We start from the raw sequence: 14091 nt of genomic DNA, 5'->3' as shown, positions 1-14091 counted from the left end.
ATAATTGTCTCTTAGTTAAGCAAAAATAAAGAAGATTGGCTGAGTTCATTATTGGCAAGGTTGTGGAGAAATGGATATTCTCATACTCTGGGTCTAAGGGCAAATTGGGCAGTAATTTGAGCTGACAGTTTGGCTCTAAGAGTAAAAATTTCTCAGAAATCTAGGAATGTAACTTAAGGAAATAGCCAATCACATTTACAAAGGTATATAAACAATATGTTTTTGTAATAGTGAAAATATAATGTAGATACCGACATGAAAAGACATTCCAAAATATTTCATAAGACAAAAAAAGCAAAAGGAAAAATGTACATATGATGTGGAACAAAATGAACATACATACTGATACATATAAAAGTGCAAAGAAAAACATCTATAAACATATTATCGGCTGGGCACGGTGGCTCATGCCTGTAATCCTAGCACTTTAGGAGGCCGAGGCAGATGGATCGCCTGAGATCAGAAGTTCGAGACCAGCCTGACCAACACGGTGAAACTCCGTCTCTATTAAAAATACAGAAATTATCCAGGCATGGTGGCGGGCGCCTGTAATCCCAGCTACTCGGGAGGCTGAGGCAGGAGAATTGCTTGAACCCAGGAGGTGGAGGTTGCAGTGAGCTGAGATCAGTCCACTTCACTCCAGCCTGGACGAAAGAGCAAAACTCCATTTCAAAAAAAGAAAGAGAGAAAGAGAGAAAGAAAAATAAAGAAAGGAAAGAAAGAAAGAGAAAGAAAGAAAGAAAGAAAGAAAGAAAGAAAGGAAAGAAAGAAAAAAAGAAAGGTGTGTGAGAGAGAATTGTGGGAATTTTTTTGTATATTGTGTATTTCTATATAGCTTTCATTTTATAAAAGTATCTTACTTTAGTAATGATTAAAATTAAGTTATTTTAAAGTATTAAGTGTATTTTAAATGTTATAGATCCATATTTATTGCTATTTACATATTATTTAAGTAAAAAATTTAAAATATATAGAGTAGGCTCCCTAAAAGCATGAAGAGTATTATCCCATTTATTTAATGATTAATGATTTCATGGCTCAATGGATGGGGGTTAGAAAAAATGTTCAGAGAGAGGAAGTGGAGCAAGACGGCAGAGTAGACAGCTCCACCGATCATGTCCCAGTCCCGTGTCCCAGACCCACACCCGCCCCCCACCCCCTACAATGACCAAGTTGACAACTATCTACACAGATAGGAGTGCCCATCTCAAAAATCAGGTGGGCAACTCATAGTACCTGATTTTAACTTCATTGCACTGAAAAAAAAAAAAGGCACTCAAGAGATAGAAAAAATAGTTTAGAATCACGGACACCACCCCTCCCCAACCCCGGCAGCAACAGAGTGATGTGGAGAACTTCTCCTCGCACCAGGGCCGGGAGAACACAGCAATTGTGAGGTATTAAACTCAGTGCTTTCCTGTTAGAGCAGAATGGAAAACTGAACCAAACTCAGCTGATGCCTGTTCCCAGAGGCAGCATTTAAATCAGCCCTACCAAAAAAGGAATTGCCAATCCCAGTACTCCAAACTTGAGTGCCTGCAAACCTCGCCACCAAGGGCTATAGCACTCTGTGTCTCCAAGTAACCTTGAAAGGCAGTCTAGGCCATAAGGACTGGAACTCTTAGGCGACTCCCAGAGCAGAACCAGGTCCAAAGACAGTGGACTGGGGGTGGGGTGGGTGATGGGATACGTGTCATACTGGGACACCAGCTGGGGCAGCCAAGGGAATGCTGGCATCACCCCTCCCCTAACCCCAGGCTGCACAGCTCCACTCATGGCTCCAAAAGGGACCCCTTCCTTCCGCTTGAGGAGAGGAGAGGGAAGAGCAGGGAAGACTTCACCTTGCATCTAGGACACCACCTCAGCCACAGCAAGATAGGGCACTGGTGGGACTCAGGAGGCTGCCATTCCAGGCCCTGGTTTGCAGATGACATTTCTAGACACATCCGGGGCCAAAAGGGAACCCACTGCCTTGAAGGAAAGAACCCAATCTTGGCAGCATTCATCACCTGCTAACTGAAGAGCTCTTGGGCCCTGAATAACCAGCTGCAGTTATTCAGGCCCCAGGTAGTACATCGAGGACCTTGGGTAAGCCTCTGAGACTTCCTGGCTTCAGAAGAGACTTAGCACATTACCAGCTGTGGTAGCTACAGAGCAAAACTCCTTCTGCTTGAGAAAAGTAGAGGGAAAAGTAAAGGGAACTTTGTCTTACACCTTGGGTACCAGCATGGCCACAGGGGAGCAGAGCACCAAGCAGGCTCTTAGGGTTCCCGATTCCAGGACTTGGCTCTTGAATAGCATTTCTGGACCTGCTCTGGGCCAGAGGGGAATCCGCTTCCCTGAAGGGTAAGTCTCAGGCCATTAACTTCAAGCTGACTTAAGAGACCTTGGGCCTTAAGAGAACATTGGTGGTAGTCTGCCAGTATTCCTCATGGCCTGGGGTGGCGGTGACTACCCAGTGAGGTTCCTCTGCCTTTGGGAAGAGGAAGGAAGAGTGGGAAAGACTGTATCTTGTGGTTTGAGTGCCAGCTCAGCTGCAATACAGTAGAATACCTCGTAGACATCTAAAGTTTTTGACTCTAGTCCTTGACTCCCAGACAGTACTTCTGTACCCACCCAGGGCCTGGGGGACCTCACCACCCTGAAGGGAAGGACACAGGCCTGGCTGGCTTTGCCACCTGTTAATTGTAGAGCCCCAGGACCTTGAGTGAACATAGGCTGCAGCCAGAGGTTGAGTACAGCAGGACTTGGGTGAGACCAAATTCTACACTAGCTTCAAGTCTGATCCAATACAGTCAGCAGTGGTGGCCACAGGGGTACTTGTGTCACTCAACCCCCAGCTTTAGGTGGCTCAGAACCAAGAGAAAGACTGTATGTTTAGGAGAAAGTAAAGGAAAAGAACACGAGCCTCTGCCTTGTAACCCAGGGAATTCTCCTGGATCTTGTCCAAGTCCATCAAGGCAGTACCTCTACAAGTTTGAAAAAACCAGTGTTACTGGGCTTGGGGTGCCCCCTAAAGCAGATACAGCTTAGATAACAACACCCAAGTCCTTTCAAATATCTGGAAAGCGTTTCCAAGATGAATGGGTACAAATAAGCACAGACAGTGAGGACTACAATAAATACCTAACTGTTCAATGCCAGACACCAAGGAATATCTACAAGCATCAACACCATCTAGGAAAATATGACCTCACTAAATAAAGTAAATAAGACACCAGGGACCAATCATGGAGCAACAGAGCTATATGTCCTTTCAGACAGAGAATTCAAAATAGCTGTGTTGAGGAAACTCAAAGAAATTTAAGATAACACAGAGAAGGAATTCAAAATTCTATCAGGTAAATTTAAGAAAGAGACTGAAATAATTAAAAAGAATCAAGCAAAGGCCAGGCATGGTAGCTCACACCTGTAATCCAAGCAGTTTGGGAGACCAAGGTGGGTAGATCACTTAAGGCCAGGAGTTCAAGACCAGCCTGGCCAACATGGTGAAACCCCATCTCTACTAAAAATATAAAAATTAGCCAGGCGTGATGGTGCCTGTAATCCCTGCTACTGGGGAGGCTGAGACAGGAGAATCACTTGAACCCGGGAGGCGGAGGTTGCAGTGAGCCAAGAACACACCACTAGACTCCAGCCTGGGCAACAGAGTGAGACTCCGTTTCAAAAAACAAAAACAAAAACAAAACAACAACAACAAACAAAAACAAAAAGAATAAGGCAGAAATTCTGGAACTGAAAAATTCAATTGACAAACTGAAACGTACATCAGTCTCTCAACAGCAGAATTGATCAAGCAGAAGAAAGAGTTAATGAACTTGAAGAGAGGCTATTTGAAAATACAATCAGAGAAGACAAAAGAAAAAAATTTTAAAGAATGAAGTACAACTAAAAGATATAGAAAAATAGTCTCAAAGGGGCAAATCTAAGAGTTATTGGCCTTGCCAAGCATGGTGGCTCACATTTGTAATCCTAGTACTTTGGGAGGCCAGGGTTCAAAGATCGCTTGAGCCCAGGAATTTGAGACTAGCCTGAGCAACATAGTGAGACTAAATTTATTATTGTTTTTTATTTTTTTATTTTATTTTATTTTTAAAGTTATTGCCCTTAAGGAGAAAATAGAGAAAGAGATAGGAGTAGAAAGTTTATTCAAAGGGATAACAGAGAACTTCCCAAACCTAGAGAAAGATATCAATATCCAAGTACAAGAAGGTTATAGAACACCAAGCAGATTTAACCCAAAGAAGACTACCTCAAGACATTGAATAATCAAACTCCCAAAGGTCAAGGATGAAGAAAGGAATCTAAAAGCAGTGAGAGAAAAGAAACAACATACAATGGAGCTTCAATAAATCTGGCAGTAGACTTTTCAGTGGAAACCTTACAGGCCAGGAGAGTGCCATGACATATTTAAAGTGCTGAAGAAAAGAAACTTTTATTCTAGAATAGTATATCTTATCTGCTGAAAATATGCTTCACACATGATGAAGAAATAAAGACTCTCCCAGGCCAAAAAAAAAGCAGAGGGATTTCATAAATACCAGACCTGTCCTACAAGAAATGCTTAAGGGAGTACTTCAATTTCAATCAGAAAGAAAAATAATAATAATAAGCAATGAACAATCACCTGAAGGTGCAAAACTTACTGATAATAGTAAGCACACAGAAACACACAGAGTAGTATAACACTGTAAATGTGGTATCCAAACTACTCTTATCCCGAGTAGATAGACTAAACAATGAACCAATCAAAAATAGTAACTACAACAACTTTTCAAGACATAGAGGTTATAATAAGATATAAATAGAAACAACAGGGTTAAAAAGTTAAGGGGAGAAAGTTAAGGCATAGAGTTTTTATTTTATTTTTCTTTGTTTGTTATTTGTTTATGCAAATAGTGTTAAGTTGTTATCAGGTTAAAATAATGGGTTTAAGATAATATTTGCAAGTCTCATGGGATTTATCTCTGGGACCCAAGTATTTTTAAGCATACGCAAATCAATCAATGGGATATATCATATCAATAGAATGAAGAGTAAAAAACCATATGATCATTTCAATTGATGCTGAAAAAGCATCTGATAAAATTCAACATCCCTTCAACACTAGCCTGTAATAATAATAGTAGCAATTCAACATTAGCAGTGGCTAATGCCTGTAATAATAAAAACCCTCAACACACTGGATATAGAAGGAACACATCTCAACATAATAAAAGCTGTATACAACAGAACCCCAGCTAGTATGATACTGAATGGGGAAAGACTGAAAGTTCTTCCTTCATACTGGAAGTCCAAGCTAGAGCAACCAGACAAGAGAAGATATAAAGGGCATGCAAATTGGAAAGAAAGAGGCCAAATTACCCTTATTTGCAGATGATATGATCTTATATTTAGAAAAACCTAAAGACTCCACAAGAAAACTATTAGAACTGATAAATTCCGTAAAGTTACAAGATACAAAATAAACATACAAAAATCAGTAGCATTTCTATATACCAACAGTGAATGATATGAAAAAGAAATTTAAAAAGTAATCCCATGTATTAAACACAATAGCCACACATAAAATTAAATATCTAGGAATTAACTTAATCAAATATTTCTATAATGAAAACTATAAAACACTGATGAAAGAAATTGAGCAGGACACCAAAAAATCAAAAACTATTTTATGTTCATGGATAGGAAGAATCAATATTGTTAAAATGTCCATACTACCAAAAGCAATCTACAGATTCAATGCAATCCCTACCAAATTACCAATGACATTCTTCACAGAAATATGAAAAAAAAATCCTGAAGCATATATGAAACCACAAAATATCCAGAATAGCCAAAGTAAAAAGATCAAAACTAAAGTAATCACATTACCTGACTTCAAATTATACTACAGAGCTATAGTAACCAAAACAGCATGGTACTAGCAGAAAAACAGACACATAGACCAATGGAACAGAATAAAGAATCCAAACAAATCGACACACCTAGAGTGAACTCATTTTTGGCAGAGGTGCCAAGAACATACACTGAGGAAAAGAGAGTCTCTTCAATAAATGGTGCTGGGAAAACTGGATATTCACATGCCCAGGCCTAGAGTGCAGTAGTGCAATCGTGGCTCACTGCAACCTGGAACTACTGGGCTCAAACAATCCTCCCATCACAGCCTCCCAAGTAGCTGGAACTACAGACATGCACCACCATGCCTGACTAATTTTTTAATTTATTTTTTGTAGATACAGATTCTCACTATGTTGCCCAGGCTGGTCTCAAACTCCTGGGCTCAAGTGATCCACCTGCCTCGGCCTCCCAAAGCGCTGAGATTACAAGAGTGAGCCACTGCACCCAGACCAAAGTTCTTTTTAAAACAATTAAAGAGCATTGGATTAGACTGTGCAATAGACCTGAAACTTTTTCAAACGTGAATAAAATATTTTCACAAGACTGAGTTTATAAACCATGCACAATCCATAGGCTTTCTCAGGACATGTATCAGTCTACTTCTCAATCCTTTATTATGTCAAGACTTTACTTAGCATCAATATACTGGCAATTGAGTTTTATTTTATAGCACTATAAACATCTAATGCCTTTTTAGTTGTGCTATGGAATAATTCTAGTAATATGCTACTAGACAAGAAACTTTAAGACAAGATTGCTAATAATAATTATTATAATAGCTAATAATTATCAGCACTTAACTATGTTCCAGGTGCTGTATTAAGCATCTGACATCTACTCAATCCTCACAATATTACTATACCCATTTAAGAGATAAGAATATATAATGATCAAATAAGTAAATTGCCCAAATTTTAAAAGATAGTTAAATGGATGAGCTAGGATTTGAACCTGATCTGATTCAAAAATTTGTGAATTTGACCATCACCCAATATTCTTAATATAAAATTAAGCACTTAGAATAAGTCTTCAGCCAAGTGCAGTGGCGCATGCCTGTAATCCCAGCACTTTGGGAGGCCAAGGTGGGAGGATCGCTTGAGCTCAGGAGTTTGAGACCAGCCTGGACAACAAAGGAAGACCTCATCTCTATTTAAAAACTCAAAAAATTAGCCAGGCATGGTGGTGCACACCTGTAGTCTCAGCTGTTCAGGAGGCTAAGGTGGAAGGATTGCTTGAGCCTAGGAGGTGGAGACTGCAATGAGCTATGATCATACCACTGCACTCCAACCTGGGCAACAGAGACCCCTGTCTAAAAAAAAAAAAATTTAATAAAATTTTTTAAAAACCATAAGTATATGCGGTACAGGTTTTCCCAGCTATCATGGTTTACGACCTTATGAATAATATTGTATTAGTCACCTATTACATGGCAGGCATTTAACTTTATGTACTAATCTCCTTTATTCCTCTTCACAAATCCGAGAGTCCCATATCCTCAGGCCCATTTTGCATCGGAGGACACTTACCTGCATAATAATCATTGTGAGAAACAACATACAAATCATGTCCTTCATTTCCTTCTTTAAATACTTCTTCATAGGATTTTGGTGGATTCACCACATCTTTAGCAGAGTATTCTGAAGGAAGAATTAATAAAATCAGTTCCAAGGTACTTTTTAACCTATTTATAATATGTTTATATTTACCAGAACAAATGAGAAATTAGGTATGCTGGATGCAAGGCTACATAGACATCCCGAGAGATCACAAAGCCAACATAAATGATTTATCAAGAAAGGGAAGCCCACTTGACCTGGCTCATCCCCTAGAAGTCAGAAGCATATTAGAACTCTATTCATTGGCTGGGAGCAGTGGCTCACGCGTGTAATCTCAGCACTTTGGGAGGCCAAGGATGGTGAATCACCTGAAGTCAGGAGTTTGAGATCAGCCTGGCCAACATGGTGAAACCCCATTTCTACTAAAAAAAAAAAAAAAAAATACAAAAAAAAATCCAGCCTGGCCAACATGGTGAAACCCCATCTCTACTAAAAATATAAAAATTAGCCAGGTGTGGTAGCACGCGCCTGTGGTCCCAGCTACTTTACTCGGGAGGCTGAGGCAGGAGAATCACTTGAATCCAGGAGGTGGAGGTTGCAGTGAGCTGAGATGGCACCACTGTACTCCAGCCTGGGCAACAGAGCGAAACTTTCATCTCAAAAAAAAAAAAAAAAAAAAGAACTCTATTATCAGTTAACTGTTTAGTTGTGGTAAGCCATACTCCAAGCACAGTTAAATTCCTGATCCCGAGAATCTCTGTACAATTTTTATTTTAGTTTGCTGCAGACTTCTCAAAATGATCTAAACAAATCTGAACCACAAATTAGAACCCCTAATGCCCTGTGGGGTAGCCATGGTGTAAATTTTGGCAGTTTTAGATGGAAGCATACACCCTGTGTCTGTTTTGATCTGAATCTGTATTCCCAGGCTGGTCTCAGTGGCTCAGACCTGTAATCCCAGCACTTTGGGAGGCTGAGGTGGGTGGATCATCTGGGGTCGGGAGTTGGAGACCAGCCTGAGCAACATGGTGAAACCCTGTCTCTACTAAAAATACAAAAATTAGACAGGTGTGGTGGCACATGCCTGTAATCCCAGCTACTTGAGGGCTTAGGCAGGAGAATCTCTTGAACCTGGGAGGCAGAGGTTGAGGGAGCCGAGATCATGACACTGCACTCCAGCCTGGGCAACAGAGTGAGACTCCGTCTCAAAAAATAATAATTAATTAATTAATTAATTAATTTAAAAAAAGAATCTGTATCCTCAATGTAGCCAGAGGTACCAGGGAAATCACTGGAATCAGGGAGAAATTCTTCTACTGGTCTTAAATCTAGAAAAGATGTTTGTTTAATAGCTGCATTACCATGACCAGTGGTACCCAGTTTTGTGTACAGTGAATCATTTCGTTTTTACTGTTTTAGATAATAATTTGTAAATGTAACTCCATTTACAATTTCACTCTTCCCTTTCCACCTAACATAGATTAAGAAGTTTCCTTTCTTTTGGCCTTTCTGCTAAGAATTGAGGTATATAAACTAATAGTTAAGAATACCAGAAGATGATTCCAATCAAAATAATCCTGTAAAGCAGAACTTCTTTTTGATATACGAACATTACACTTAATAATACACATATATACATGTTTTGAAACATTGTTTCTTTTATATATTTAAATGAGGCACACTTAGAGAATACTTTCCACATTAAATAAACTAATCCTAAAATAACGCCATGTCTAACAGTTCATATACATCGGATTTCTTAAACCTATCGAAAAGAAGAGGCGGGGAATAGTCACTCACACCCGTAATCCCAGCAGTCTGGGAGGCCAAGGTGGGAGAATCATTTGAGTTCAGGAGCTTGAGGCCAGCCTGGAAATATGGTGAGACTCCAGTCTCTATATAAATATAAATATATATAGTTTATAAATATAAATATATATGTTTCATATATACAGAAACATAAAAAGGAAAGGATATTTAATCTACTCTAAAATAAATTTTTCATGTGTCAAATTTTTAAAAACTTCAGATCTGATGCAATAAGGTACAACTCCAGATTTTACATTCCAAAGTATAATCTGTCTTCAGAGTAGATGTCACTACCTTAAGGAAAATAATCTAATGAGCCTTTTGGTAAACAAAGCTAAGGTTCCTGGACGAGAGCCTCAATGGGTATGGAAAGACAAAGAGAGAATTTCTCCACAAAATAAAGAAAGATGGAATTTGAGATCTCCTATGGTAAGACTCCTAGAGGGAGGGGATAACCTGAAAAAGAGTATAGGAGAGAAATCTGAGAAAGGTGTAAAGAAAGGCACCCAACAACATGGCAGGAACCTGGGTCTTCAGAAGGAAGAATGGCCTGTGACCAACTCTAATGAGTTATTTGTTGAAAGATGGTACTCTGCTCCCTCTCAAAATCAGAGTGGAAGTCAACTATGCACTCTGCTCTGTATTTGGTTAGTATGCAGGTAGACCTCACGGATCTGCATGAATGGAGTACGGTATACAGCATTTACCAAACTTGTCTGTGCCATGAACTCTGTTTCATAAAGAGTTCAGAGTCATTAACACGTGTGAAGCACTGCTGGAAATAAAACACACAAATGGATGTCCAAGGCAAAGGGATTGCAGTTCTCTAGCTAGCCCCAGAGCCAATTTTTGTTGAGTTCTTTCCTGTCTTTACACCATGCCTACTGTGCTCACTATATCTGGACTCCAATACCTGAATTTTTCCTGCCTCTGCATACATACACGTCAAGGATTTTGGTTCTGAGAGTAACTTTCTTGCAACAATCCCATGTTTCCTTCTTGAGTCATCGTTTACACCATCACCAAACATCATGCAAATAAGATATTTAATCAAATTTTCCAAAGAGACTTATTTTACCAGCCGCTTCCCACTCCTTGTTTTTTTTTTTTTACTACCTCTGATGACTGCTGTCCCAAATGTCGTATTGATTGTGTCCATGCCTTTAGGTAATCCTGGTGCTTGATCGTGAGATTTTCCTAATGGTGCTCGTCGATTGCTAAGATATATAGATTCTTTTTTATCTTTAATTTTCTGTTGAAATGTGGTAATAGGCTGTGGGTTTATCAATGTGTTTGCCTAAAGAAATCATACAATGCACAAATATATCAACAAAAAAAAGTATAAATCTGAAAATGGAAACCCTAATCAATAGCTGGGGAGAGGAGACTGTACGATTGTGGGAAAACATTTCATTATCATCATTGGCTTTGCTCACCTTCAAATGAACTGTCAGAATTGGCTATGAATTTTAAACATGCCTACAAGAACTTTCTAATGAGTTAAAAGGTTTCAGTGATACTAAAAGGTTTACGATGATAGCTTCCAGGTTACTTGACTCAAATATTTAAGAAAAGTGATGCCAGGTGCAGTGGCTCACACCTGTAATCACAGCACTTTGGGAGGCTGAGGCGGGCAGATCACCTGAGGTCTGGAGCTTGAGAACAGCCTGGCCAACATGGTGAAACCCCATATCTACTAAAAAAAAAAAAAAAATTAGCCGGGTGTGGTGGCACGTGCCTGTAGTCCCAGCTACTCAGGAGTCTGAGGCAGGAGAATCGCTTGAGCCCGGGAAGTGGAGGTTATAGTGAGCCAAGATCACGCCACTGCACTCCAGCCTGGGCAACAGAGTGAAACTCAGTCTCAAAAAAAAAAAAAAAGAAAAAAAGAAAAGTGAAAATGAAAAGCACAAGAACCACTTGACTTCCAAAAGTTCTCTTCAGATATAGAGATCAGGTCTTCTGAATCTAGACTGTCCATTCAATCAATAGCAGATAACAAACATTTTGACTCCACCTCTACTCAATGTCCATATAAGTATTCTATAGTGCTTCTAGGCAAGTCACCAAGACAGTTTTTTTTTTTTTTTTTTTTTGAGATGGAGTCTCAGTCTGTTGCCCAGGCTGGATTGCAGTGGCATGATCTCAGCTCACTGCAATCTTCGCCTCCCGGGTTCAAGCGATTCTCCTGCCTCAGCCTCCCGAGTAGCTGGGATTACAGGTGCCCACTACCATGCCCCAGCTATTTTTTTTTTTTTTTACTTTTAGTAGAGACAGGATTTCAACATGTTGGCCAGGCTGGTCTCAAACTCCTGATCTTAGGGGATCCTCCTGCCTAGGCCTCCCAAAGTGCTGGGATTACAGGCATGAGCCACCATGCCCCACCAAAACAGTCTTCTTTATTGTCTAACGCAGCCTGACAGCATTTCTCTTTATTGTGAGAAAATGGAATGCAACTAGGCTTTTATCATTTGAGAGGAGAATAGATAGTTTGTGGCTTAAACTGTTAATTTCTTCACACTGTCTTGATTGCTGCTGCTTGGATTTTTTTTACTGCTCAAGATAAATGTTTTTGGAAGACAGACTGAGAAAAGGCTAGTAAAAATATGGGTGGGAAAGAGACTGGAACTGATGAATTTCACTAATACCTGATTTGTGCATTTTCACCTTGGTAAATTAATAAATAATGTACAAGGAAAAAAGAAAATAAATTACCGGTATTGAAATTTTAGATCTAATTCCATGTGTCAAATAAGGTGCAATTTGGGGATCATTTGCTCTTCCATAAAATACTCTTTCTACTCCAGCAGGTGGATATCTGAAGTCGAAATACTTTTTTGCCTCAGGTGGAGTAATTAGCTACAAAGAACGAGGCAAGAAAATAGTATTAGGTACAGTTTCTAAAAATATTAACACGACTGATCTATACCAATCAACCAACAACCTTAAGTGTATGTATGCAGTAAATGCATTTGGAACTACAGCCCCAAATAATGAACATCCCCCTAAAATGTATTTATTTATTAATGAAAGTAAACAACATTTTTTTCCATGACACAGATCCTGAGAACATGTGCCCTAAACAACATATTTTAAATGCTGTATTTAGAAAACAACCAGGAAGTATCCAGGTTACAAAGCATACCATTATTCCCACTGAAATAAATTGAATCCCCTGTAATTGAATCACTGTGGAGCTAGAAATTGTAAGCCTGGGATTTTCACTTTCTTGGACAAAATCAATAGAAGGCCTCAAAATACAGCAAAGAATCCAAATTGACCACATTAAATTTATACCACTTTCTTTTTTTTTTTACCTTTTTTTTAATTATTATTATTATACTTTAGGTTTTATGGTACATGTGTGCAATGTGCAGGTAAGTTACATATGTATACATGTGCCATGCTGGTGCGCTGCACCCACCAACTCGTCATCTAGCATTAGGTATATCTCCCAATGCTATCCCTCCCCCCTCCCCCCAAATTTATACCACTTTCATAAGGAACATTGAGTTACCTATTCCTTAACGTTCACATACAAGGTAAAAATAGAAATATAAAAGTACATTGAAAGTGCTCACCCTGGGAAGTTTTTCAGTCAAGCAGGTTGCAACTCTGTAACCAACTGGAATAACTTTTCCTGCCTTTGGGGGAAAAAAATGGATTGATCATTGTCAGGGTGGAAGAGGAGCATTTTGAAGAATGAAATTTATTTCAAACTTGTCCTATGCCTCTGATGCTACAAAGTTACTTTTGACTAACATAAAAAAGGAAGAACAAATAGTAAATATAAAGCAATCTTCATACGTAACAAACATTAAATGCTATGTATATATTATAAACATTTATAAAATTGTAGGCATATATTTTTACACCACCAACATTGTTAGTGATTCATCCAGTTACAGGAATTCTGTGACATGTTGAGGAATTCAACCTTCAGAACAATCTTCTCATAGATCACAGGTTAATTATTCATTGTTCTATATAACAGTGAAATAGAAGTATGATCTTTGGGAGGCCAAGAAGGGAGGGTTTCTCAAGCCCAGGAGTTCGAGGCTACAGTGAGCTGTGATCACATCACTGTACTCCATCCTGGGCAATGAAGCGAGACCTGGCGTCTGAAAATAAATAAATAAATAAAATTTAAAACTGAGAGAAAGAAACTAACTTCCCATAGTGTTCTGGGTCTCTGGAAAGAGTAGAGAGAGAGAGAGAAAGAAAGAGAACAAACAGACAAAAGCAGAGAAATTGAGAATGGAGTGGAATGGATGGATGAATGAGTAGATGTGGGTGAACGTATGAATGAATACATATGGGTAGGTGAAAGTTTGTTATTATGTTAAGCGTTGACTGTGGAATTCCTTTTAGTGAGAGAGTCTTTAGAGTTTAAGAAACTGTCTTGCTGACATCTCTAGGTATAAAAGAGGAAGCCCACAGACATAGCCAGGCAGAAAACTGAATTGCTTTGTTAAAAAAAAAATGGGAGAAAATATCATCTTTGAAGTGTCTAATGTTTTAATATGAATTATTAGACTCCAGTTTGAAAGGGAGGGGCAAAACAACTTCTGATTAGATACACTAAGAAGGAAAAATCAAGGAGATGACAAATAAATTGAGAAAGTGTGTGGAGTCCAAGGTCTAGCAACAGGGTGAGAGGCTTGGGGGGACCAAGATGGGAAATAAGACAGTGAGAAGCAGCCCAGTCTTAATGCTGTATCTTCAGTAAATTCTACCCACACAATTACATTATGTGAGAAGAACTTTGTGCAAAAAAAGAAAGGAGCTGTGTTCTATGTGTTCTAACCTGGGCAAAAGCAAGACCCAG

At 39.1% G+C, this 14091-nt stretch overlaps 1 protein-coding gene across 1 annotated transcript in view; it reads right to left on the bottom strand.

The window, feature by feature from the left end:
• The window catches only part of EFHB (EF-hand domain family member B), a 55093-nt gene that overhangs the window by 28546 nt on the left and 12456 nt on the right, over positions 1-14091 (bottom strand). The window contains exons 2-5 of the mRNA XM_024245356.3: positions 12845-12907; positions 11979-12122; positions 10383-10563; positions 7428-7538 (exon numbers count right to left, since the gene is read on the bottom strand). Coding sequence (XP_024101124.3) covers positions 7428-7538; positions 10383-10563; positions 11979-12122; positions 12845-12907 — 499 coding nt within the window. The remainder of the gene's footprint in view (positions 1-7427; positions 7539-10382; positions 10564-11978; positions 12123-12844; positions 12908-14091) is intronic.

This window comes from Pongo abelii, chromosome 2 (assembly GCF_028885655.2).
Source record: "Pongo abelii isolate AG06213 chromosome 2, NHGRI_mPonAbe1-v2.0_pri, whole genome shotgun sequence".
Classification (NCBI taxonomy): domain Eukaryota; kingdom Metazoa; phylum Chordata; class Mammalia; order Primates; family Hominidae; genus Pongo; species Pongo abelii.
This window is presented reverse-complemented; position numbering and strand designations above follow the sequence as displayed.